This window comes from Priceomyces carsonii, assembly GCF_900007245.1.
Source record: "Priceomyces carsonii strain CBS4050 genome assembly, scaffold: Debaryomyces_carsonii_scaffold_2, whole genome shotgun sequence".
In the NCBI taxonomy this organism is placed as follows: domain Eukaryota; kingdom Fungi; phylum Ascomycota; class Pichiomycetes; order Serinales; family Debaryomycetaceae; genus Priceomyces; species Priceomyces carsonii.
Genome location: NW_026946675.1, coordinates 1,006,627 through 1,031,981, shown reverse-complemented (window position 1 = coordinate 1,031,981; position 25,355 = coordinate 1,006,627). Strand labels below are relative to the sequence as shown.

The 25,355-nt window shown below is 36.4% G+C and overlaps 15 protein-coding genes across 15 annotated transcripts; 9 read left to right on the top strand and 6 right to left on the bottom strand.

Annotated features, from left to right (window-relative positions):
* Positions 1-20: 20 nt before the first annotated feature.
* PRCAT00002011001 (E1 ubiquitin-activating protein) lies at positions 21-995 on the top strand (the record flags this gene model as incomplete). The annotated part of the gene is made up of 1 exon (XM_062951836.1): positions 21-995. One exon carries the CDS (start codon positions 21-23, stop codon positions 993-995), a length of 975 nt encoding a protein of 324 aa, XP_062808799.1.
* Positions 996-1,011: 16 nt separating this feature from the next.
* Positions 1,012-2,940, bottom strand: PRCAT00002010001 (uncharacterized protein; the record flags this gene model as incomplete). Its single annotated transcript, XM_062951835.1, has 1 exon — positions 1,012-2,940. One exon carries the CDS (start codon positions 2,938-2,940, stop codon positions 1,012-1,014), a length of 1,929 nt encoding a protein of 642 aa, XP_062808798.1.
* A 136-nt stretch (positions 2,941-3,076) lies between these two features.
* On the bottom strand, positions 3,077-4,537 carry PRCAT00002009001 (U4/U6-U5 snRNP complex subunit; the record flags this gene model as incomplete). The annotated part of the gene is made up of 1 exon (XM_062951834.1): positions 3,077-4,537. One exon carries the CDS (start codon positions 4,535-4,537, stop codon positions 3,077-3,079), a length of 1,461 nt encoding a protein of 486 aa, XP_062808797.1.
* A 163-nt stretch (positions 4,538-4,700) lies between these two features.
* On the bottom strand, positions 4,701-5,726 carry PRCAT00002008001 (uncharacterized protein; the record flags this gene model as incomplete). Its single annotated transcript, XM_062951833.1, has 1 exon — positions 4,701-5,726. One exon carries the CDS (start codon positions 5,724-5,726, stop codon positions 4,701-4,703), a length of 1,026 nt encoding a protein of 341 aa, XP_062808796.1.
* A 175-nt stretch (positions 5,727-5,901) lies between these two features.
* On the bottom strand, positions 5,902-9,339 carry AXL1 (Axl1p; the record flags this gene model as incomplete). The annotated part of the gene is made up of 1 exon (XM_062951831.1): positions 5,902-9,339. The coding sequence occupies one exon, from the start codon at positions 9,337-9,339 to the stop codon at positions 5,902-5,904; it is 3,438 nt and encodes a 1,145-aa protein (XP_062808795.1).
* Positions 9,340-9,566: 227 nt separating this feature from the next.
* On the bottom strand, positions 9,567-9,755 carry PRCAT00002006001 (uncharacterized protein; the record flags this gene model as incomplete). Its single annotated transcript, XM_062951830.1, has 1 exon — positions 9,567-9,755. The coding sequence occupies one exon, from the start codon at positions 9,753-9,755 to the stop codon at positions 9,567-9,569; it is 189 nt and encodes a 62-aa protein (XP_062808794.1).
* A 453-nt stretch (positions 9,756-10,208) lies between these two features.
* On the top strand, positions 10,209-10,649 carry PRCAT00002005001 (uncharacterized protein; the record flags this gene model as incomplete). The annotated part of the gene is made up of 1 exon (XM_062951829.1): positions 10,209-10,649. The coding sequence occupies one exon, from the start codon at positions 10,209-10,211 to the stop codon at positions 10,647-10,649; it is 441 nt and encodes a 146-aa protein (XP_062808793.1).
* Positions 10,650-11,437: 788 nt separating this feature from the next.
* Positions 11,438-13,429, top strand: AMO2 (Amo2p; the record flags this gene model as incomplete). Its single annotated transcript, XM_062951828.1, has 1 exon — positions 11,438-13,429. The coding sequence occupies one exon, from the start codon at positions 11,438-11,440 to the stop codon at positions 13,427-13,429; it is 1,992 nt and encodes a 663-aa protein (XP_062808792.1).
* Positions 13,430-13,763: 334 nt separating this feature from the next.
* Positions 13,764-14,222, top strand: RBR2 (putative lipase; the record flags this gene model as incomplete). The annotated part of the gene is made up of 1 exon (XM_062951827.1): positions 13,764-14,222. The coding sequence occupies one exon, from the start codon at positions 13,764-13,766 to the stop codon at positions 14,220-14,222; it is 459 nt and encodes a 152-aa protein (XP_062808791.1).
* Positions 14,223-15,131: 909 nt separating this feature from the next.
* Positions 15,132-15,952, top strand: PRCAT00002002001 (uncharacterized protein; the record flags this gene model as incomplete). The annotated part of the gene is made up of 2 exons (XM_062951826.1): positions 15,132-15,153; positions 15,225-15,952. The coding sequence occupies 2 exons, from the start codon at positions 15,132-15,134 to the stop codon at positions 15,950-15,952; spliced, it is 750 nt and encodes a 249-aa protein (XP_062808790.1).
* A 631-nt stretch (positions 15,953-16,583) lies between these two features.
* On the top strand, positions 16,584-18,206 carry MDM34 (ERMES complex subunit; the record flags this gene model as incomplete). Its single annotated transcript, XM_062951825.1, has 1 exon — positions 16,584-18,206. One exon carries the CDS (start codon positions 16,584-16,586, stop codon positions 18,204-18,206), a length of 1,623 nt encoding a protein of 540 aa, XP_062808789.1.
* A 342-nt stretch (positions 18,207-18,548) lies between these two features.
* CHS7 (Chs7p) lies at positions 18,549-19,475 on the top strand (the record flags this gene model as incomplete). The annotated part of the gene is made up of 1 exon (XM_062951824.1): positions 18,549-19,475. The coding sequence occupies one exon, from the start codon at positions 18,549-18,551 to the stop codon at positions 19,473-19,475; it is 927 nt and encodes a 308-aa protein (XP_062808788.1).
* Positions 19,476-19,767: 292 nt separating this feature from the next.
* RGD1 (Rgd1p) lies at positions 19,768-21,651 on the top strand (the record flags this gene model as incomplete). The annotated part of the gene is made up of 1 exon (XM_062951823.1): positions 19,768-21,651. One exon carries the CDS (start codon positions 19,768-19,770, stop codon positions 21,649-21,651), a length of 1,884 nt encoding a protein of 627 aa, XP_062808787.1.
* Positions 21,652-21,719: 68 nt separating this feature from the next.
* On the bottom strand, positions 21,720-22,490 carry PRCAT00001998001 (uncharacterized protein; the record flags this gene model as incomplete). Its single annotated transcript, XM_062951822.1, has 1 exon — positions 21,720-22,490. The coding sequence occupies one exon, from the start codon at positions 22,488-22,490 to the stop codon at positions 21,720-21,722; it is 771 nt and encodes a 256-aa protein (XP_062808786.1).
* A 100-nt stretch (positions 22,491-22,590) lies between these two features.
* RTT101 (cullin) lies at positions 22,591-24,876 on the top strand (the record flags this gene model as incomplete). Its single annotated transcript, XM_062951820.1, has 1 exon — positions 22,591-24,876. One exon carries the CDS (start codon positions 22,591-22,593, stop codon positions 24,874-24,876), a length of 2,286 nt encoding a protein of 761 aa, XP_062808785.1.
* Positions 24,877-25,355: the final 479 nt, after the last annotated feature.

Here is a 25,355-nt window from a genome sequence, read left to right as displayed (position 1 = left end):
GACAAATTCGATTATGGGGGATGGCAACCCAATTGAGATTGAGATCAGCCAAAGTTTTATTGATTAATTTAGGTGGAGTTGGGAGCGAAATAATTAAGAACCTTGTTCTAGGAGGTTTGAATTCAATTGAAATATTGGATGGTTCTGTAGTAAAGGCGGAAGATTTTGCTACCCAGTTTTTCTTGCCAAATTCCGATGATATAATAGGCAAATTAAAATTGCCGATAATTGAACCTAAGATTAAAGAGCTTAATAATAGAGTTAATTTAACAATCAACACAAATCTCTTAGAGGAGGTTTTTGAGAATCCGTCTTATTTAGAGCAATTTGAATTGATAATCGCTACAGAGTTGTCAAAGGCCGAAATCATAAAATTGAATGAATGCTCTAGGAGTCTAGGTATACCGCTATATGTAGCTGGGATTCATGGTATGTTTGGCTATATTATGACTGATTTGATTTCCAATACCGCTAAGACAGAAAAGGAAACAGGTAATCAACCAAGAAAGCCAAATACTAAACTCAGTAAGCGCAAAACCATTACAAGTGTTGACATCATCGAGGAAGGGAAGAAGGAATTGGTAACTATATTTGATGAATTTGTTCCAATGGAAAGTATAATGAATTCAAGAGAACTCCCTAGTCAATTGAACAAAAGACAAATGAAGAGATTATCTGCTGCATTGCCTTTAATATTTTCTTTATTTGAATTTAATAGACCTAGTGATCCTGAACTTATATTAGATAAGACGAAATTGAAATCTATTAGTTTAAATGTGTGTGATAAACTTAACATTCCTTCTACAGTTATAAATGAAGAGTATTTGGATCTATTTTGCAGGCAAGCTTTCGCTGAGTTTTCCCCTGTGGCCGCAATCTTGGGTGGCTGTTTATCTCAAGACGTCATTCAATTTTTAAGTGGAAAAGAAAGCCCTATAAACAACGTAGTAATATTAGATTCGATAAGATCTGACATGTCCATATACGTTCTATAATAAATTAATCTTGAAATCATTTATTAGGAGTTAGACCTCTAGCTTTTCGCTTTTTTAAATGAGAAGTATCCTTCAAAAACTTGAAAGAATGATCAAGCTTTAATAAAAGGCTCTGGTTTCTAAGACGTTCTTCTTTCAAAAGATTTTGCATATTTTTCTTCTGGACCTTGTATTTATCATTGTCTTCGACTTCAGTATTAATAATAGAGCTTATTCTCTTCTTTTTATCGTCCATTGAGGATTCAAGAGATTCGATTTGTTCTTTTGAATCACTCATGGAAGTTTTAGAGTTCTCATATGCTAAATTTGTATAGCCTTTTTCTTCATTTTTAGAAGTGATTTTATCTAACGTATTCTTTATCCTGTCCTGAAGATCCCATGTGTCAAATTGATTTTTAATAAATTTTATTTTGGAAGGATCTCGTACTTCGTTTCTCTCGATAAAGCCTTTCAAATGTTCAGTGGTATCTTCTAGTTGCTTTTTCAAGTCCGCTATTTCATCTGTTCTTTTGACTAGTAATTTTTCAGTCAACGCTATTCTTGATTCAGCGTGATCTACGTCATTTACTATATTCGATAATGCTTGCTTGAGCTCCCTTTCTCTCCTTCCTACCTTCTCCTGACTCGATGGTTCATTATATTTCTCATAGATTTTTATTTCATTTTCCACATTGCTTAACTCGATGTATGCATTGTTTAATCTCATCGTTAATTTATGTGTCAAAATCTTTGATTTTATATCGGCTTTAGGAGATCTGTCACTTGAGTATGGTGAGTGGATGCCGGTAAGTTTATTGAAATCATTCTTCAATGGATTTGTAACGTAATCCAGTTCTAATCTCTTACTTTCATAAAACGAAGGCTTCTTCACTTTATCGTTTGCTAAGTCAATAGAGTCATAAGGTGTGTAATGGAAATGAACTTCTGTTAGCAAGGATCGCTCGACATCAGTTGCACTGAACTTCGGAATTTTTTGTAAATCAGGCAAAGGCCATGGAGGAAAGCCAGAGTTTCCTGACCCACTAAAAACCTGATCAAAAAAACGGCTGGATAAATAATTTAAGTTTTGGTTATATATGGGGAATATATCTGGAGGAAGGTTCCCAATGAAATCTCTCAAGCAGACAATTGACGAAATTAATTTGTAAAGATAGTCTTTTTGGTGTTTTTGGTCAGAATAGTACCACTGGCAATGCTCTATAGTTTTTAAAGGCATCAACCTTATTATGATAGCCTCATTTTGCCTATTTTGAGACCTCAATTTCTGGAAGAAGTGAAGTGATGTATCAACGGAACTATCGAAAACTATGATAATGTCGAATTTGGCACTTTTCAACGTGTCTGCATCTTTCTGTACATTTCCATCTCCTGGGATAAGATGTATCACAGTTCTATTACTTCCATTATCGTTCTTGTCTGATTTGTTAGAATCTTTCTTGAGGTTATTCCCTACATATCTTTTTATGGTCTTATTCCCATTGCAGCCTAATAAAAGTGCCTCAACGAGATCAAAAATTTTGCTATTATTTTTCATGACAATTCCTATGCTTTTTTGACCAGCGAAGGAATTGTAAATAATCACGTTGATAAGATCTTTTAATACACTGAACTTCCCACTTGTTTCTGCCAATTTGAGCGGCAAGTCTTTCTGCGTTAAATTCTTTGGCATGTAATGATTAATCAACAAATAGGGATGAGTGCAAACCAAAATACTATTTTCGACACAAATTTCTAAAGACTTCACAATTAATTCCTTACTGTCGTTCGTCTCACAGTACTTTAATATATCGGGATAGTGTAAAGACACTATCTGGTCAGTAAGTTCTTTTTGAAACTCATACATTGGTGTGGCTAAAAGATAATCTCCGCTTTGGTTGACCAGATCTAAATGAAGGTCTATGACAGGCGGCTCCGGAGTACTATCTAAGATTTTGAGCAAGTTCATTATAAACAAACAATTTCTACTTCAGAATGGAAGGTATCTTCTTCTACGGATTAATATTCTGATGTTTCTGACCTCATTTCTATTTACACTTTATGTACTCTCTCGGGTTTGACATCTTGCAGGTTATATGTAAGATCTAAAAAAATGTCCAAAGCTTGAGGGATCTGTCCCAGCCACAACTGACGATAGACAGACCATCAGCACTGACATCGCAGCTCATCACTCTATCGCTGTGACCTTTTAATGTTTTAACTTGCACCCAGTTGTCGGCTGACCATATTTTTGCAGTTCCATCGTACGAAGAGCTAACGAGGAATGTTCCATTCGCGTCCAATACCTCGGGAAATTGATCGTTCTCATCGGTTACTTCTTTAGCTAAAGGGGTACTTCTTTGCTGAGAGAAAAAACGCACATCACTAACCAAGTTAGTATGAGATGGTATAGAAAATATCTCATCGGACCCTCTTTCCAATTTTCTTATGTCCCAAACTTTGATTGAGCAGTCGCCACTAGCGGTTGCAAAGTGCCGACCATTTTGTGACCAGTCTATGCTATATATTCCCTTGACATGTTTATCTAAGGTTGCAATTGATCTTCCTGACCTCAAATCCCATACTCTGCATATACCATCTAGACCTCCAGACGCAAACAAGCTTCCATCAGGATGAAAAGACCCACCGAAAACTTCTCTCGAGTGACCCTCCTGTTCTATTAATGGCACCTGGGGTCTGTTTACATCCCATAATTTCCAAGTTTGGTCAAAAGAAGTCGAAGCAATGAAATTTTCAGAAGGGTGAAATAAACACTTGGAGATCCTATGACCATGAGCCTCTTTTATGGAAATTATTGGCTTGAGGTTTGAATGCAAGTCATCTTCTTCTATTCTCCAAAGATTAATATTACCTTCGCTTCCTCCACTTACTAAAACATTTTTTGTTACACACCAATCTATTGCACTCGCCTTTTCTTGATGTGCACCGGGAGCCAGCGTAGCTACAACTGCCAAATTCTCCCTACGAAGAATGAATATCTGACCATCCCATGATCCACATGCTAAGTAGGAGTCATCTGCCTTGCTAAATCTAACTGCAGCAAGGGCTCGTGTATTCTCAGGAATCAGTTGAGTTCCGAAAAGTTCATAATTCAGTAGAGACAGGTTTATCGATCGCCTATGTTTAAGAAGTTTAATAAAATCCTGATTAGCTGACTTTTCTTTTGATTTTCGTATTCTTTCAGAAGCTCTGGCTAAAGAGAAATGTAGGATGTCTATTCTCGCTTTTAATAATTCATTTGAACCAGGAGTATAGAAATCTTCCTCTTCTTCTTCTTCTGTATCCTCATCTGATCTAAGCCCCAGTTGTCCATCAGCATCTTTCTCTTCAATATAAGCAACTTCAAAATCCGTATGTGGTTTTTCTCTAAGTAATTTTAATAACCTTTCTCTTCTATCAGCATTGTTCTCCCCAAAATAAGTCACAGGCTCTCCCAATTTTCTCAATTCAATCCGCACGTCTCCATCGGAAGTAATATGATCACCTCTTCGAAAGTCTTGAGATCTAACATGGTCATTTACAATTGGTATGTCATCAATTTCCATCTTTCACTAAAAGTTGGATCTTTTCTTTAAGCAAAACAGTGAGATGATTTCAGAGTGTGCTCGAAAATGAATTTGGATACAGAGCTACGATTCATAGGCCAACATCAAAAGAAGATGCAAATTGAAAGAAAATTAAAAATATAACTCTACAATGAAGACTAATTCAGTGGTTCCCTCTTATTATGCTATGAGCGTACTGAGCAAAATCTTGGTTTTCGTTTACAAGCTCATCCAAATTAGGCTGACAGAAAACGGCTAACGTATTTCTTGCAATATTTGCCATTGATGTACCTTTCACGTAGTGAGGTACTGCTTTAAAAGAAGACTTAGATATTTCTTCAAGAGCAGAACCTGATTGGAAAGCTAAACAATCATTTGGAATATTAACTTTTACAATTTCACTAGCTCTATTTTTAATGTATAAGCCCGCTTCAGGATCAGGAGAAGAAGAAAGTTTTGATGTCAACCCTTGCGACTCATCTATAAACAATGCAGATGTTAAACCAGTAAGACAAGAATGGTCTAAATGTTCTCCACACCAGCTATCATTAGTATTACTTCCTTTATTTACAGGATAATAATGTAATAGCCTAGCCTTTGTGGTGGTTGAATTTTTCACAACTCTTTCAAGAAATCCCTTTTCACAATCGATATTGCTCTTTTGAATGTAATTATCGCAGTTCTTCGCCACAATTTCTGCAATGTCAATGATCATATTACACAATTTTTTGCAATTACTTTCGAACAGCTCTAGTCCATTCGTTTCTTTGGATGGCCAAATGTTTGGGGAAGTATAACTCTTGAATTCGGTGTACTTGTCACAAACATCCTGTGGTGGGCCCTCCAAATCTGGATTTGTATGAAAGGCACAGTTGATGTAATAGGACCCCTTATTGAAGTCAGGTTCTTTCGATTTCGATAAAATCTCCTTTCCACAAGACCACCCTATGAGCCACGAAGATTCCTTCAGCTCTAAGCAACTCAATTCTTTAGCCAGAAGGTTTCCCAAAACTGAGGCACTTTTCAAGACATCAAGCCTTAACCTCTTATATTCGTCTGGTAAGCCATTCACTAAAAGGATTCCTAATGAATCTGATCCAAATGCCTTGTCAAGAGTTTCAAAATCAACTCCATTTCTGATTTGATCTAGGGAGACGACTACAGGTACGTTATTGTTTTTAATATCCATAAGTTCAAACTAAACTACATTTCATGGTATAAATTTTTTAATTTTTTTTGTGTCATTTCTATGTAGCCCTGCGAGATAAGAAAGAGAGACATGAAGAAACTGACCTGAAGAGAGACGTTTCATTTGTGCAATATATGTCTCGATAATATCTTCTCGTGGATGGCTCAATCAATTGCTAACTTAGCAAAGATTCCTCACTTGAAATATCACAAAGCTTGTTGTATAGTGAATGATCGATAGTACTGTTCGTAAAACTACTATATCTCCGTATCCTTTCGAGGTCCCAGACTTTAATATTTGAAGATGGTTTATGAGTTGTTGGCTCAAGAAAATCTTTTCCCCATTGACTTTTCTTGTAACTGTTAAGTTTTTCTGACGTTGGTTTCTGCCTCCTAAGGCCAAATTGTTTCCCAATTTCTTTTACGGACGAAATTTTTAACCTCATATGGGATTCGGTCTTGGATCGCTTTTCAAAAGATGAGAAACTTTTAGAGGAATGTGTCTGAGCCCCAGTATTGATGATTAAATTTGACAGTTTCCGCTTCGGTATTACAATAGTAAGAGAAGTTCTCAGACTTGAAATGAATGATAGTCTTTGATGAAAGAACGTTAAAAATGAAGATAAGGTCAAGCTTTTCAAAAGAGAAATATCTATCTCATCCTCCCCAACTGGACCAGAAAATCGATATATGTTGTTGACTATTTTTTCCCAGTCGCTCTGATGTGTGTTGTGTTGAGAATCGACTGCGAAATTTGAACTCTTGCTGAGAGGTTCCGCACTAAACAGAAGGTTAATTGTATCTGTCTTTACTGTTTTATCGTTATAACCATTTAAGAAGGGAACCACGACATCTTCCTGAAAGTCATTAGATTGCAATTTCTTCAAATCTTCTTCCCATCGCAGAAATAGGGACTCTATATGCCTTGTGATATCTTCGAGATCAACATTAGCAGTCAGAATTATTATGTAAATACCCACAGTAGATCTGTTCAATCGAAGGCCACTCTGAATTGAATAAGCTATGTGCTTTTGAGTTCTCAAAACTATCTCAGATCTAATTGACAACCAATAAGATATGAGCTTTCCTAGTGTTCTGACAAAGCTATCTTCCCGACAACCGAGCTGGACATAATAATGAACAGTATCCATGTTATCCTGCATATTGTTTTCCTCTATCAAATAGTTTATTCCTTTATGGAGAAGATAAGATGATGCCCACATACATGTGATAGGCATCGTTGAAATATTGCGATATCCAGTAAACTCGCCTATGCTCTTTAAAACTGAATATAGCTCATGATTTCCGTGCGCTAAAATTTTAGTATAATTATTTTCTCTCAAGAGAGAATAACCAATTTTTGATAAATCTTTTAATTCAAGTAATTCAAGTGCTTCTAGGATCTCTATTAAAGACCAGGAGTTCTCTTCAAGTACATTTGTAAGCCCAATTATACTTTTTGTGATACCTGACTCTTTTTGAAGAAGCTCGTATTCCTTCCGTAAGGTAACTCTTGCGTCCATGAAGTTCCGATTAGTCCAATTTTTGACATCCATCAACAAACTTTTAATTTCTTTTAAAAAACTCTCAAATGCTGTCTCATAACAGCTCCTTATACCTGAGAAGTTGAAAGTGAGACCAGGAGAGCCATTTCTAGCAGGATATATGGCCCATGAGAATCCTATTAATTCTTCCAGGTAAAAACTCTGCTTTAGAGTCGTTCCAATATAAATGCTGATTAATTCTAATCCAACATGAATGTCAACTGAATTATTATCAAAAAACTGAATTAAAAATGATGTTGATATTTGAAAGTCAAAAGCATCATGGGCAACATTTTTATGCCAGACTTCATGTCTTGGAGAGAAGTCAACTAAACAAGGGCTTTCGCTATGGCAAATTCCTGTAGGAAATCCAAAGTCGCCTTTCGATAACGTTTCAGTCATAATATCTAGGCCAATCTGGGTGAATTTTAAGAACTTGCTGATCCCTGGCAATTCAAATTTTGTTTTCTTCGATAACGGTTTTTGAAATGAACCAACATCTAGATCACTCACGCTGTATTTAAAACTAAAGTATGGTTCTTCGATCAAAATTCCAGCGCGTGTCACCAAGTTCCTAAATACTAGAGGATTTGGGTTGATTATAATTAAGTTGAAGTTCTTCCACGATAAAATACTTCGTGATAACTTCAAAAACTCTTGTGTTTTTTCCATCCACCAGACTTTGGTTTCATGACATAAATCGCCTTTGTAGTATTTGTCATCATCACCCAAATTCCTATAACCCTTAAGGATGTTGATTGGTAGTAAAGTCAATAAATTACGTTGCATGTTTTCTGCTATAGCAGAGGTTTCTAAAGATGCTGAATTATATGCTTTTTTGTAGTAATAATTTAATCGATCAATAGTTGCAAAATAGTTGAGAAGTTGCAAAATACTATCAAAATCTGAATCAAAAACAATGTGAGATATATATTTAAAAAGTGACTCAATTAAGACATCAACTTTTTTTTCGCCACGTTTAAGTAATGTAATATCTATGTTTAAGACTGAGCAGTTATATGTCAAGCTCTGTTTATGTACGTAAATAGAGCTTGCTAATCTTTCAGTGCGAATAGCAAAGTCGCAAAAAGTTCCTTTATTTTCGTCTCCTATAACATTGCACCACATATTGGAAAAAAAGTCGAAATCAGAAATTTCGTTCAGAAATTGCACTGGAAAGGTGATTCTTAAGAGCAGGTTTGTATCGTTTTGAATTATTAATAGTTTGCCCAATTCTTCAGTCCTATATATTGGCTCTTTGAAGTATCGCTGTTGGAAAGAACGCTCTACTATCGAAAATTCGCAGTCCATGAAATGCGGCAGACGAATTCTATTGAAATACGAATATGCCAACTTCTGTAAGTGATTTAGGGATTGTGGTCCCTTTATAACAAGTGTCATTTTATTTGCGATGTAATGCGTGTAAAAGAATTCGATAAGTGCTTTTTTGAGATTCCAACCACGGAGTTTAGGCTCTTTCTTCAAGGATGAATAGTTACCAGTTCCAAATTTTTGAAAAGGATGTTTTTTGTTTGCTAAAAGCCTGAGAGCGTGATAAAAAATTTTCGAAGTATTTGTGACGTTTGAAGAGTGCTCTTCGTCAACCGTAGAAACTTCATCGGAGATACTTGAATCACTGAATAGAGGTGATATAAAAAAGCTTGCAAAAATATCTAATGCTTTTTCAAAAGACGAGCCGTGCTCATTCACTGTTGTTGCATTTTTAACTTCAAAGTAAAAATTGGTTTGCTCGCCAGTAGTATAAGCGTTAGTCTCTCCTCCATTCGACTCTATGATGTGAAAGAATATACTTGGATTTGGAAACTCCTTCGAACCCATGAACAACATGTGCTCACATAGATGTGCTAAACCTTGAATGCCTTCTGGATCATGATGAGATCCAGTAGAAACACAAAGGGATGCAGAGGAAAAGTCCGAATAAGGATCGGAAACCAATAAACTAAGTAGTCCATTTTTCAAACGGATGAGCATATAGCTTTTCTTCAAGTCGCATAAGGATTTTTTAAAGTTGACCAGATAGTTTGTAATCGAATGGTACTTCTCTGACATAGCAAAAAAAACTAGTTTTTGAGCTGGTTTGTCAAAATTAAAGAATCATGGTCCTCTCATATCTTAGAAGATCAAATTACAGAATGTGTCAATTCTTCGTGACATCATTAACTATTTTGGAAGCTCGCAATGACAACACTTATTTACACAAATAACGACAGATACGAAAGAAAGTAAAAAGTCTACAGTCATAAGTCCATTTGCATGTGGCTTCTCTTAGTTTTAGACTACAATTGAATAATCCAGGCCCCCACCGTCAATAAGGAATCCAAAAAAACAAAAAAAAACATTCCGATACCGGGAGTCGAACCCGGGTCTGCTCGGTGAAAGCGAACCGTGCTAGCCGTTACACTATATCGGATTAATTCAAGTTTTTTTTGTTGCGTGAAAATTATACAAATCCAGATCGTTCCCATTCTTTAACCAGCTACTTTTGCAAGTTTTGCCGCTTTTTAGAGCAAAATGTTGACAACTTGTGAAGTTCAACCCATGAACCCACACAAGTCTTAAAAAATTGCTTTGGCAACGTTTAACAGAAGACGGTCAATATTTAAGCACTTCGGTTTTCGAGAAGTAAAATTTTTAACTCGTTCGCAAGATGAGTGGAATAGGGAAGACTTTTTGTATGAACCTTTTTAGTTTACCCCAGTAACAGAGAGTCATATTTTCGCTCAGCAGTCTTTTATTATTCTTGTGGAACATTTTCGACTTACCTCATAGGTGCACGATAAGGATTACGTAACCATAACATTTCTTTTTACACGCACCAACATTCTAAAAACTCTCCTTATATTTCTATATTCTTTTGATAAAGTCTAGTGTATCTCTTTATTACAACGTCAAATATACAATACGGTTTTAGTTAAAGGATGTCGAATCCATACGGATATACGAATTATCAACAATATTCTCCAGTTGAAAATAACTCCACGATGAGCTCAACGTCTCCCACGTTCAGTAATTTGAGTTATGTCACTCCTCCAGAATCTTCTAGTTCAAACTATTCATTTCATGCTCCAAGATTGAGATACTATCTCTCCAAGTCGTTCGATATTGAGGATGATATGGAGTTTTGTCCAGATATCCCTGATGCTGGTTCCGGTTCTAGTCCAACCATTAAGAGATTCAACCCTTACACGGCAACTTTTTTCTCTCCAGGTCAAGACCATCAAACTAGTACACAGAATAGTCCTCCATCGGACTCAAGCCATCCACCTAGGATACATACGCCAAGGGTAAAAAAGCCTTTGGAAATTGTTAATCCACATTCTAAGGTAAGAGTCGGATCCCCTGGGATCAATAACAAATAGAGGGATGAATTGTGACTATGTACCAGTATGTTGAACTTTATATTCTGCTGGTACTAATGATTAATGAATAAATACAGCATTACGTTTTGTTATGGTATAATTTTCGAATTTAGATTAAAGGGTATGACGGGGTCTAAGATAAAAGGCTAATGTATATATATTTGTATATATTATTGTAAGAAAGCTTCCTTCGTAGAAGAAGGTTCTTTTGATTATAGGCCGCTGCGCAATAGATACTATTATTGTATGTCTATAAAGAGTTAAAGGCGACGAAAGGGGTATCTAAGAGATCGAACCTTTTGGGCGGTATTGCCGAACAACTTCCAAAAACAAGATAAACGCTATAATGATCTGCTAGAACAGCTGAGAATTTTAAAAGTTTGAAGCAGCATAATGGCGTAATAGCTCTACATTTATCCTGCTATATTTACTAACTATAATCTCAAAGATTTTGGGATCCGGAAAATTGGTAGATGGTCCGTCAAAGGATTGCACAAATTAGACATAGGCTGATTTAAATATTTCGCATAATTCACGGCATCTAGTTTCTCCATGCCATCTTTTTGTAACTCGAATGCCGCTGACTCAGTCGAAGTTCTCTTCTAAAAGTAAAGCTCAGTAGCATAATCAACTAATTTTTAGCCGGGACGACCTTCCATTATAGGAAAGTCCTACCGATTCGCGATATGAGTCCAATAGCGCTATCATAAGATCTCACATATAAAAGACTAGAAAGTCGCCTGAAATTTACAATCTTTAGAAGAAAAGAAATAGATTGTAGAAGAAACATGGGTCCAGCTATTCACCCTTTTGATTCCGTCAAGGACTTCGAAGTCAGACTTGCTTCTAAGCTTGTAAAGGACTCATACCCAGCAGATGCTAATGTTCATTTTGTTCAGATTGATAGATGCGATCCTCCCAAGAAGGATATGCTCAAATACTTAGAAGCGGAAAAATTCGGCAGTGAGTTACCTCCCATACTGAGAGTATTATATGTATACTACTATACGAACAAAGTGGACTTTAATAAGGCATTAGTTAATGTTTCTATTGGACACATCATTACGAAGACTCAGTTACCACATGGTGTTATTGGTCCTTTCTTACCTGATGATATGATGGAATTGGAAGACTTCTGCAATAATCATCCAATTGTTAAGGCAGAAATTGAAAAATTAAAATTGCCTAAAGGATACACGGTCAGAAACGATCCATGGATTTACGCTACTGATGATCCAAACGAAAAGAGAGGTTTGGTCCAGTTTTTCATGTATGTATTGGCAGGTAATGGTCATACAGAGTCAAATCACTACTCTTTGCCTTTAAAGTTTTCACCTGTGTTTGAGGTGTTCACAAACAAATTCGTAAGAATGGACTTCTTGCCTGGTGGATTTGATGAAACTACAACACCTACTTTTCCATGGCATAAAGTTCCAGCAGTTGAATATTATCCTGATTTAAATGGAGAAACTCAATTTAGAGACGTCAAGCCTTTAATTGTGAGTCAACCGGAGGGTCCTTCATTCACCATCGATGGATCGAAGGTTAAATGGCAAGGTTGGGAATTCAGGGTTGTTTCAAGTGTAAGAGAAGGATTTGCTATCTACGACGCTAGTTTCAAAGGAAGGTCAGTATTCTATCGTCTTTCTTTGAGTGAAATGACTGTTCCTTACGGTGATCCAAGAGCACCTTATCATAGAAAACAAGCTTTTGATTTAGGTGACTGTGGATTCGGAGCAAATGGTAATCTGTTGCACTTAGGTTGCGATTGTTTGGGTGTTATCAAATATCTTGATGGATTATCTATCCACGCTAATGGCGAGCCTATTGTCTTACCAAATACTGTTTGTATGCATGAGCAAGACGATGGTATCTTGTACAAGCATGTGAACTATAGAACTGAAAATGCAGTCGTTGCAAGAAGAAGAGAATTTGTAGTTCAAACTATCGCAACCGTTGCAAATTATGAATATGCTGTGAATATCAAATTTGTCAACGATGGTTTGATTGATATCGAAGTGAGAGCCACCGGTATCTTGTCCACTATGCCAATTGACGAGAATGTGACCGTTCCATGGGGAACTATTGTTGGACCGAATGTAATGGCCGCTTATCACCAGCATATCTTATCTTTCAGAATTGATCCAGCAGTGGATGGCCATAAGAATACCGTGGTATACGACGACGTCGTCAAGATGCCTAGAGATAAACTTAATCCATATGGAGTTGGTTTTATCACTGAAAGATCCTACGTTGAAAAAGCGGGCCATGTTGAGCAATCACCATTCACAAATCGTTCATGTAAGATCATTAACGAAAATGTCGTGAACCCTGTTTCTAAGGGTCCAGTAGGCTACAAGGTTGTCATGCCAACAACTCAGACGATTTTGGGCGATAAAGACTCCTTCAATGTTAAAAGAGCTAAATATGCAACAGAGCAGTTGTGGGTCACCAAGTATAGAGATCACGAGTTATTTGCCGCCGGTGAATTTACTAATCAATCACAGACTGATACTGGTTTGGGAGTATGGGCCAACGGTACTGATAATGTCAGAAACGATGATATTGTCGTTTGGGCTACCATGGGATTCACACATATTCCAAGAGTCGAAGATTTCCCAGTTATGCCCGTTGAAATTCACAACATTCACCTCTCACCAGTTAATTTCTTCAATAAAAATCCAGCCTTGGATCTTCCTCAAGCCAATAATAACTTCAACAAGTCGACTCTTTTTGCAGGATCCTCATCTGAGAAGGCTTGTTGTAAGAACAAAATCTAATCTATCTATCTATATCTTATGCCATTCCGTGATTCCACATTTGTTTATATATTTTACTCAATGTTATTAATTAAGGCACTGCTTTTTGCAAATTATTGCCTCATAAGGCTGTACCTGTACATCAAATTTCCTAAAACAGTAATATCAGTTATTATTGTAAGTGACAATTTCTCCGCAGAGGCTTTACAAACCATGAGCGACAATATGAAGTACGCGTAAAAGAATGACAGTATGCGGATTGTGATAAGTATATAAGCACAAGAAAAGAACAAAATCTTATATTTCTAAATCGGATGAAAAATACATTAGAAAAGAATAATTAGCAGGAAAAAAAATGAAATTAACAATCTTAAGTGCAATTTTCTTGTCTAGTGGAGCTCTCGCAGCTGATTCTTCTGACATTGCTTTCATAACCAAATTAGTAAGTGATGCTAAGGCTCATGCCAAAGACTACCTTGGATATGTTCAGACTGCCTCAAGCGTTCCAGCTGAATTTACTTCCTTGGCCAAGGAAGTGATGACCTACAAGGACGATTCTTACACTACATTGATCAGCGACATCAACGTGAATCAATTAGAATCATTTGCTTCAAAATTGCCATGGGCTACAAGATTGGATCTCGGCGGTGGCTCATCAGGGGGCTCCTCTTCTGAGAGTGGATCTGAAAGTTCATCCGGATCATCGGCGTCGACTTCAAGTACAGCAAGTGAATCGGAAAGTTCTTCTGGTGCTGCAGGCTCACTCATTCCCGTCGGAGGCAGCTTCTTATTTATGCTTGCGGCCTTGATCTAAGAATGCATAGCGATTATTACCACAGACTAAGACATTAATACCATCATTTTGGATTTATATAACCCTGTAAAATAGTATGTTTGGTCCCTTTTTTATTTAAAAAATGATCTTGACTACCATAGGAGTACATATCTTTATAGAATAAAGGATTACTTAAATTATACTATTCTTTGAGTCTTGAGCGTGCTGGAAGTCTATCAGATGAAAGACTTTTCGGCGGGCTTGAAAAGGATTTGACGAGGAAGGAAGAAAGAAGGCAAGGAAACAAAACTAAACAAGTGGAAAGGAAATCAGATGAGGTCACAGTGACTAGATCTTAGAAGGTAGCACATATATGTGGAAGCTGTCATTACTTGTTTTAGATAATGATATTAATAGACTAAAGAAGAAAAAAATATTTTGCGCCTCGTTTTCTCACATCCCCTCTTTTAGGATTTGAGCATTATCTGCTGTGACAACAAGCATGTGTAGCAAATTTTAAGCGAGAATCATCCGAGATAGTTTAGTGGCTAGAATTACCGTTTGTCGCATGGTAGACCGGGGTTCAATTCCCCGTCTCGGAGTATTTTTTTCTTTTTAAAAGCTTAAATAGTCAAAGAGTGAGTTTCAACGTTTGCCCCCGGTTCGATTTCGACTTTGCGCACTTGATTTACTTTCTCTTTTTTATTTTCTGGCTTTACTGATTGTATCTAACAGATAGCGAGAAAGAGTTTTAAAGGGGCAAGAAGACAAGAGGCCAAAAGACAGAAATCCTAATAGCTTATTTCATCATTTGCAAAATATACTTTGTATTGCCTACATTTCTGAAGCTTTTAAAGTTCCCAGGTATCTCTGCATTGGTACATATTATAGTCTCTATTAGGCTTGAACTGCCACTATAGAAGAAAGCATATCGGAAAGAATAATAGTATGTCACATACTCATGAGTCAAGTAAGTATAATCATTTCTTATACTGGACCAAGCGTCAAACGATGATTTACTAACAAAGAAAGACCATTTAGGTGGACCTGATAAACGCAATGCCAGAGGAAGGTTTGGATGGGTTAGGCGCTTGATGCAAGGCCAAACTAGACAACAAGGAGGAGATATTGGAGGAGATGGATCGCCAATAGTAAGACAGTATCAAGAGAATGCTGCTGTACCTCATCGACTGTCCAATATACTGAGGAATAAAGTACTGAAACCAGAGCTATCAGATGACAATCATAGCGGCACTGGGGCTCGTCGATCGTATTCACTAAGAAGTCGTGAGTCTTCGTATGAGTGTGACTCAAACCCAGATAAACGTAGTACAAGTGATTTCTCTAATGGAGATAACATCAGTACGACACCATTGAAATCGATCGTATCTGTACAGTCTACGCAATCTCCATCAATACTCAGTGATAATAATCAGGATCAGACATCAGGGGTTGCATCTACCGCAGAGACATCTCTTGCTCCAAGTGTACATACTACAGCAACAGCTTTTACACCTACGCCCAACACAATAGGATACCAAGAGCGAGATAGTGAATCTATAGTCACATTGGCGAGTTCCTCGAGAAGAATAAGAAGAAGAAGCATTGACACAAATTGCAGCACTGCTGGAATTCCCCCTGCCAGTATAATGGAGAGGCTATCAACGCAACCGACTGCAGCGAACAGTTCGTACGCTGTCAGCATTAAGACTAATGATAGAGCAGAACCATCGCAGTCGAGTACTAATGATCCAGGGGATCTCACTTGAACGAGTTCAACATATCTACAAATGCTACATCTTTGACATTGAACATGAAATTTGATATACTTGTTTGATCAAGTAGTTAATATAATGTTCGCATCATATTCCGTATTTAGATTCAATTTCACGAAATTCTTAAACCCTGATCATATCTGAACGTTGCTATGCTTGTGACTACTTAGCTACTTAACGTCCCATATTTTCAAGGATTTCAAGGGTCTTAACCATTACCTCTTCCTTATAGGATAAATTGTAAACAGACACAAATCCGGTGTCATGTTTTTTAACACTTAAACCCGGAGTTTGTTAATTAGACTCACACGACATTCTCCTTGTGTAAGACTTTTTTTTTTTCCCATTGCCCTTTCACATATACCTACAACAACTAGAGGGATAAAGCTTGAACATAATAGATTTTAATTCATAAACACGCGTTTACTGAACTCCGTCTTAGATAAGAGAAAACTAGACCTAGCAGGTGAAACAAGACAAGAAAAGTGATCATTGGGCGCTTTAAACTTGTGTTTACGTAGAAACGGCAATTTCTAGATCATAACAAAATAACAAACTTCTAAGTCTCGAAAAGAATTGTCATAGATAAATTTATGGAGTTGTAGTGAGAATACAATATTGCAGGATGTCTTTCAAAGTTAACTGGGATAGTCTTGAAACCGACTCTTTAACGAACTGGACAAAGGAGCTATTGACGGATGCCTTAAATTCAGGAAAAAGGCCACCAATTTTGGCCTCTGGCATTCAGATTAAAGACTTGAATTTTGGAAAGGTGGCTCCAAATTTTGAAATATTAGAAATCGGAGAGTTAGACAAAGACAGATTTAGAGGGATTTTCAAACTTACTTATAGTGGGGACTTCCATTTGACATTGCATACTAAGGTACAAGCAAATCCTTTAAAGATTTACAGCTCAAATTCGCTAGAAAGAGAAGTGAATAATGACTGGGAGCTGTTCATAACACCAAACTTCTTGATGGCAGATGATGCGTTTGCTCTTCCTTTAGACCTCAAATTAAGTGACATCAAAATAAATGGGATAGGCATAATTGTCTTTTCAGAATCAAAAGGCTTAACGTTAGTCTTTAGAAATGATCCACTAGATTCTATCAAAGTCTCCTCAACCTTTGATACGGTCCAAGTATTGGCAAATTTTTTGCAGAATCAAATCGAGAGTCAAATTCGTGATTTGTTCAGAGAGACATTGCCAACAATACTACATCAATTGAGCTTGAAGTATACGTCAGTCAACCGTAATGATTTGCTCAACTTAAATCCTCGGTCATCTCGCACTTCTGAAGCTACGACGTTTGATCCAAATGTTACTTATTCATCCGAGAACCTTCAAAAGAACTTGAATTTGTATGTATCAAGAGAAACATTGAAGTTGGATATTTCAAAATTCAAAAATATTGTTCAGAGAACCCATTTGGATAAATTCCATAAAAATTTACCAAACTTAGCAGACTCTTTGAAATCGAGCTTGAACTTAAGGGGTGCTAATTTGGCTTCATATAACAATTCAAATGGTATTCCTATTGAATATCTCACCAAAAATGATCCTGTTCAGGTCAATAATATTTTAAGGGATATTGTTTCCACCCAGGCTACAAATTATTATAAGTCTGGTAACAATGCTTCTATGAAACCTAAAAGAAGAAAAATTAAGTTGCATTCTAAAAAGAAGGCCACGAGTGAGAATGATACGAATCTAGAAGACTCCTCAGATCAAAGTGTGTTCTTAGGAGCAGACATAGCTTCGGATGCTTCTACTTTGATTGAAGATTCGGAATCCTTGCAAACCCCTCAAAAAGAAGCTCCCAATTTTTCGCATTTGAAACAGCCCAAGCCTATCAGGGTATCTACTGATTTCCCTTCGCACGCTTTGAGACCAATTGAATCACACTCTTATTTTCATCCCAATCAGATGAATAGCCCTTCTACAAATTCATCTTTGTTGAGTAGCCTTGGTTTGGGTAATAACTATTTCAACTTTTCGAATTCTAATCATATATCAACGTCCCCTATTAGAAATGAAAAGGAAAAGGAAATTAGAAACAAAAAGTCTATTAATTATATCGATATCAACAAAATTAATAGCAAGAAAAATGACGAGTTGACCTCAAATGCTTTGAAGCAGCAAATAAAACTTGACAAGGAGCAAGATATTCCGGATCATTCAATGGTTGGTTTAAGTGGCCAACAAGGATTGTTTGAAGCTCCGCCACCACCCTATTACCAAGTTTAATTCCAAATGATCTATTGTACATAGTAATGATTTATGTTTCGCATGAAATTATTCAATTCTAGTCCCTTGGAAGCTTCCATTATGACTTGCTTGAGTCTTATTGGAATCTTTTGAGTAAAATAAATACCTTTAGCTATAAATTCAAATTACATGCATTAATAATTTCTTCGCTATTAATATCCTCAGTCGGATTTCATGTTTTGATTTCTGCATTTCTACGAGAAAAGAGAAAAAGGAAAAAAAAAAATTACACTATTACTGCAGAGCTACAATAAGGTAAATTCATTTTCCTCATTCTTTTTGTCATTATCTCATTCATCATTGATACTGTTTCGCTAGGCGATGACATTCGGTAGCTTTGACGGCATTTGTAATAAAACGGCATTACCTTTATGTTCTGTCTTGGGTTCCGTGAATCAAACCTCGTATTTCACCAGAGGAATAGTACCAGAATGTTACGCGAGATCAGTAGAATTAGCAAATACTACTATATTCCAAATTGGTAACGCATTTGTGCATTTTGGTGGATTGGGAATATTGTTGATTATCGTGTTTAACGTGAGAGCTAAATATACAGCTATTGGAAGAACAGAGATGTTAACATTTTTCTACATCTTGATTGGGTTAATAGTGAGCTCCCTCATCGTTGATTGTGGTGTCAGTCCTCCCTCAAGTACTAGTTATGCATATTTCGTCAGCGTCCAGATTGGCCTAGCAAGTGCAGCATGTATCTGCATTCTTTACAATGGGATTTTATGTTTCCAGTTTTGGGAAGACGGAACGAGGACCTCCATGTGGATTTTAAGACTAGCATGTGTCGGATGGTTTGTCGTTAACTTTTTCATTAGTCTAATTACTGCAAAAAGCTGGGACACGGCGTTAGATGATAGAAAAACTGTAACATTGTTTGTTGTCAGTTTTGTCGTAAACGCTATATTGATAGCAAGTTATGTCTGCAGTCAAGTAGTTTTAGTCGTATTTGCATTGGAATCTTTTTGGCCATTAGGTGCCATTTCACTTGGAGTCTTCTTCTTTGTTGCTGGCCAAGTCTTGACGTATGGGTTTAGTGATAAGATTTGCGAAGGAGCATCACACTATATCGACGGACTCTTCTTTGGAAGTCTCTGCAATGTTTTCACTTTTATGATGATATACAAGTTCTGGGATATGATAACTACTGATGACCTTGAATTCTCCGTTGCAAATGTGGAACACGGCATCAATGCGTTCGGCGAAGACGAGAAGAGAGCTAGTACAATTTTTGGCTGATCACAAACAAATGTGACCTACATAATCTAGATAAATAAAAAATTGAGTTTTAATTATATATTCTATTCATATTTGCTGATATAAAATTATGATACTTTAGTATGCCTCTTCAGTTCCTTTAGTTGTAACTTAAACAAACAGATGATCACGTCTCGACTAAAAATGTCACTAATACCGCGCCCCATAAACTTTAAAAAATTGTAGATGAAATATCGTAGAGGAGATATTTAAGAACCGAGTTGGAATCAATTTTTGGGGAAAGCTGGCCCATCAACGAGCACACATATCAAGGATGTCGATCGAATCAGAGTCAGCTAAATTATTGCAGCAAAGTAGGATTCAAACATTCCTTAATAGCGATGCTAGTTTAGATGTACTATTGACGAGATTAAAGCAAAGTATAAGTACCGGTGAAGAGTTTGCTAAATACATCAAAAAGAAGGCGGTCATAGAAGACGACCACTATAATCAATTGAAGAAGTTTGCATCTAGTACACGGATGGGTATGCATAATTCTATAAAATTGAAAAATGATTCATTCAGTTCCAAATTGGATAAGATTATTGGGTTTGACGAGAGATTATTTGATGTGGGAAGCTCTTATGTTAAAGCTCTAAACGTTATGTATGACGAATTAACTTCTTTGATAAATGCAGTCGCAAGGAATAGAAAAGCGGTTAAAGATGAAAGTAAAAGAAAGGAGAAGGAGTGCGCTGATGCCATTTCGGCAGCAGAAAAGTCTAAGCAGAAATACTATCACATTTGTGATGATTTGGAGAAATTAAAGGCAGACCCGAGCAAAAAGTCCTTCTCTTTAAAGAATAAGAGTGTCGAGCAACAAGAAGATGAGCTCCAACGCAAGGTTGACTCGGCGGATCAAGATTATAAATCTAAAGTCACGACCTGCAAGAAACTTAAAGATGAAATACTAATGCTACATAGACCAACGAGCTCCAAAAGATTGAAAAATTTAATCCTCGAAATGGATATAGCTATGAGCGTCCAATTACAAAAATATGCAACTTGGAACGAAACACTAATAATGAACTCAGGTGTTTTGGTATGCCCATTACAAGAATCTAAACAATCTATGAAATCATTGGCAAGCTCAGTTGATAACGAGAAAGATTTGTACGACTACTTAATCAAAAAGGAAAAGTCTCCTGCCAATCGTGCATTAGTTCCAGTTGAATATAAAGTTCATCCATCTTTGGCGAAGTCCCAGAAACCGAGTAAACCGTTTTTAAATAATACAAAAAGCAGCAACCAGCCAAACGCACCAACAGCCGTCACAAATAATTATAGTAGTACATCAACTAATACTGAAACTGCAAACACTACTGGCCACAACCAATTAACAACTTCGCCAAGCGATTCAAAATCTAATTCACAAACACAGCAACACTTCAACCAAATACAGAACAACCGTGGCCAAACACAAACATATGGTGAGAAAGATAGCCCACCTGACGAGGTCCCTTATAGCTCGCTAGACCCTGCAAGCAATCCAAACACCCCAGATTTGAATGGCCCTAAATCTATGAACTCACAAATTAAACAACCAACTTTTGGTGTGTCAATTGAGGATGTTATTCGTTATGCGGGAATTGATAATGTACCTCTTGTCGTCAAAAAATGTATTGATGTCATTGAGGCCAATGGTCTAGATATAGAAGGCATATACAGAACGAGTGGTAATAAATCGACAGTTGATAATTTGAAGGATTCAATTGATCAAAACTTCACTAATTATTTATCGATAGGTAGTGATATTGACCCAAACAATGTTAAAGATGCTGATATATATTGTGTTACTTCACTATTGAAGTTATATTTTGCTAGTTTACCTGAACCTTTATTAACTAACGAATATTGTCAGTCCTTTATCGAGACAGTCAAATCGCTAGATGAGACATTCATTGCTAAGAAATTACATCACTTGGTTTTTAATCTTCCTGATGGTGCATATTTCACCTTAAGATCCTTAATCTTTCATTTGAATAAAGTCGCAGCACATCAATCTCTTAATAGAATGACTTCCAAGAACCTTGCAATAATTTGGGGACCTGCAATATTAAATGACAATTCGTTAAGTCCCCAAGACCTTAGCTACAAGAGTAAAGTTGTGGAAGAGTTGATGTTAATTGCCACTGATATTTTTGATACCGACGACTAAGTCGGGATCTTTTTCTATAGTTTGTTATTAATATCATTTTCATTCATCAATTGTAGAAAATTAACAAATTAGTAGGTTAAAAAAGGAATATCACGCTTGGATGAGCTATCTTCTGGATTCTTGTCATCATGACTATTGCCAGCATTAGTGGTATAGTTATTTGAGCTATTTTTCGTGTTACCATTAGCACTGACTTCTGAACCACTGGAAGTTTCATTGGAGCCATTGTACCAACTACCTCTGCTCGAGAAATTGAACTTTGGTGGTTTTGTGATTTTATTTGATGATAACTGCTTAAGCTTAAAATTGTTTCTATAGTCTCTATCAGAGCGAGAATGTTTTTTTTCTTCCTTTTGTTTCTCCTCTAAGAGTTGCTTTGCACGCTCCTGTTCCAATTCTTTTTCATATTCTTCATCACTGATTCCTAATAACCGACGTTTTATGTCCTTGAGTTCGTCTTTTAGTTTGCTTTGAAATTCTGGATTCCCAGTGATTTTATCCTGAAAGTCTTTGTCCACTATACTCAATACACTAGACTCATTCTTGTTTTGCATATGTTGATTAATTATATTACCCTGAATCAATGCACCCATCTTACCTCTGTTTTTCATTAATATAGAAGGATCTTGCTTAACCATACCCTCGACCATGAGTTTTAATTTCAACTGTAAATTTGAATGTGTTTCTGATTGTTTAAAGTTTTCTAGAAGAAGTCTCCTCTGCAGATCAAATGATCCATTTTTTTTGTAAACCGTCGTAAGTTGTTTAGGATCCGTTACATCTGATAGTACGCCATTAGTGTCCTGTTTCTTGTCGGTTAATGATTTCTCATCCAGCATTTTATGTTATCATATGGTCAAATAAAAGAAAAATGTAATGTATTGATAATCTAAAGATGGGATATCGCGACATATAATATTTTAGACTTTCCTACCAAGAATGACAGAAAACACAATATCTGAGGCACTAGATTTCGGTGGGAGGATGAGCAGTGGCTCAATAACTTCTTCCCATCTATCTCTGTATCAAGCTGAGTCGGCTGCTCAATCGCTGGAAAATGTCAAGAGAATTAAGCCGAATACACAACAGCGGCCATCCTCCAATAATGTCGATAATATAAGAGATAAAGTGCAGAGGTTAATACATCTTATTTTGCATGGTCTACCTTTGGAAGCAAGCTACAATAGCTATTATAACAGTGTTGAGATACTCTGTCGATGTAAGCATAATGAAAAATCTAACCTCTCGACAATACTTAGTGATGCAATTGATCAATACTTCAGAGAGAAAATAATGATACATGTTGAAGAGGTGCTTGCTCGTACTGACTTGGTTGATTCTGTGAATGGATTTGTAGAGGAATACGAGAAATGGGACGAAAAGTTAATGATGCTCAGTAAGTTATTCCTTTACCTAGATCGGGGCTATCTATTACAACACCCTCACAAAATGATGATAGCTGAAATGGGGAAGACATTGTTTGTTGAAAATATCATAGTGAAGAGCGACCTAGTGCTAACAAAACATAAGTTGCTATTGCAGAAACTTCGTAAAACGGAAAATAACGAGATCACTGCACTCGCCAAGAGACTTACAAAGATCTTGGTTAAATTAAACTTTAATGGAAGACTACAAATCCACAACGACTTGATAGATCTGATTCTGAGTGATTATAGCATTATGAAAGAAAGCTGGATTGAGGAACCTCAAACTTACGTACCTAAAGTATTACTGAAAATCTCTAAAGAAATCACGTATTTCAAAGAATGTGGCTATTCCAAGGAGTTTTTGAGAGATCTTCTATTGAAGCTTAAGTGGATCTTAATATTTCTGGACTTTTCAACTGTTATTCATGTTACTTTGCCCTATTTGATACATGAGAGATATGTTAAAGAGCTCGAAATAGTATTTGGATTTGCAGAATTGGCGACAAGCGAATATCAATTCGATTCTTTCTCAATTTTCATTTATGAATGGGGCAAGCTAGTTTTCAATAGAATTTGTGATTTAATTACAGACCAAAAGGGTAGTTCAAAGAATATTATTCCAATTTTAGTGGACGCTAATTCAGATTTTAAGAACATCGCAACTACTAAATTGGCAAAGAATGAAAAATTCGAGTTTGAGCTCAGAGTTGCCTTCAACAAAGCTTTAAATCAGTCTAATATCACATTGCATATAATAAGTCAATTATGCAAATATTGTGACTCGTATTTAAGAAATTCAATAAAGAAAGGATTAGGTTTGCCTTTCAACAAGTTTCAGAACGATGTCATGACAATATTTAAAGCAATTAATGATAAGGATGGCTTCATTCAGGCTTATAAAAACGACCTTTCCCGAAGATTATTACTTAGCAGATCCGCTAATTTGGATGAAGAACAAAAACTTGTTGATCTACTATTAAAAATTACAGGGGAGACTGACAACTCATTAGATTTACAAATAATGTTTAAAGATTTACAAGTTTCAAGAGATTGTTACTCAGATGTTGACGTCACAGAAGGTTCCAATTTTAGTTTCAATGCTTTGATTTTAGAGAAAAAAGTTTGGCCCGAAGTACCTAGAAAAGAGTCTGATATTAAATTACCATCAAATCTTGGTGCAGCTCTTGATTCGTTTTCAGCCATATATCACAGTGCAGATGAAAAGCGTAAGAATCATGTTTTAGATTGGAGCAACTATGCGTTACATCAACTAATAATCACTGCAAATTTTGATTCAGGGCCAAAAGAACTAATAGTAAATTTACTTCAGGCAATAGTTATTCTCCTTTTTAATGATAAGCAGTCCTATAAATTTACAGAAATTCAACAAGAGACGAAAATAGATGGCAAGTTATTAAAAAGGGTTTTAGGAAGCTTGACAAGATTCAAGGTTTTGATGCAAAAGGGACAAGTGTTCGAATACAATAGCCAATTCGAAGATAAATCATTTAGAATTCGGATCCCGCTTTCCAAGGACAAAGAAACAAGCTCTAGTGGTGATAGCGAACAATTAGAACCGGTTAAAAGGAACAGGGAGTCTGAAGTGAAAGCTGCAATAGTTCAAATTATGAAGATCTCCAAGAGCTTGCCATATTCTGAATTGCTCGTGAAATCGTTAGAAAAACTTGAGAAAAAAGGAGCAGTGTCAATTCATGATATAAAGTTATCAATTGAAGGCTTGATAGATAGCGATTATCTTGCAAGAGAAGAGAAAGATAAACTTTCTTACATTCCGTAATGAACATAGCATATAGGGGTACAGTAATACGTATGTATATTCACGATAATATATAGTAAAGTCAATCAGATAAAGACTTCTATTTGTACTAGATATTAATATCTTATTAGGAGTGGATGTCCCATACCTTAAACTGGGACGTCTTCTGGATCTGGGTGATGAATCCAGTGTTTACCAAAGTATGGAATCTTCAGGTAAAATGTTTCTTCAAATAACGGCCAACCTTCGGTAAAGGTAGCGATTCCACCAACTGCTGCACCACCCCACAAGATAAGATTTGGGGTGTAATCCTTAAGAACTTCAAGGTTCAAACCTTTCAAGTGATTTAAAGTCTTATAAGCTGGACCTCTAATATACTGTGTAATAGTTAGTACTAACCCATTTTTAAAGATATTTAGATAAACAAGCAGCTTGAAGCTATAATATCTTAAGTTTTAACTTACAGAAACCATTTTGATTATGTCTATGCTAGTCCTTCT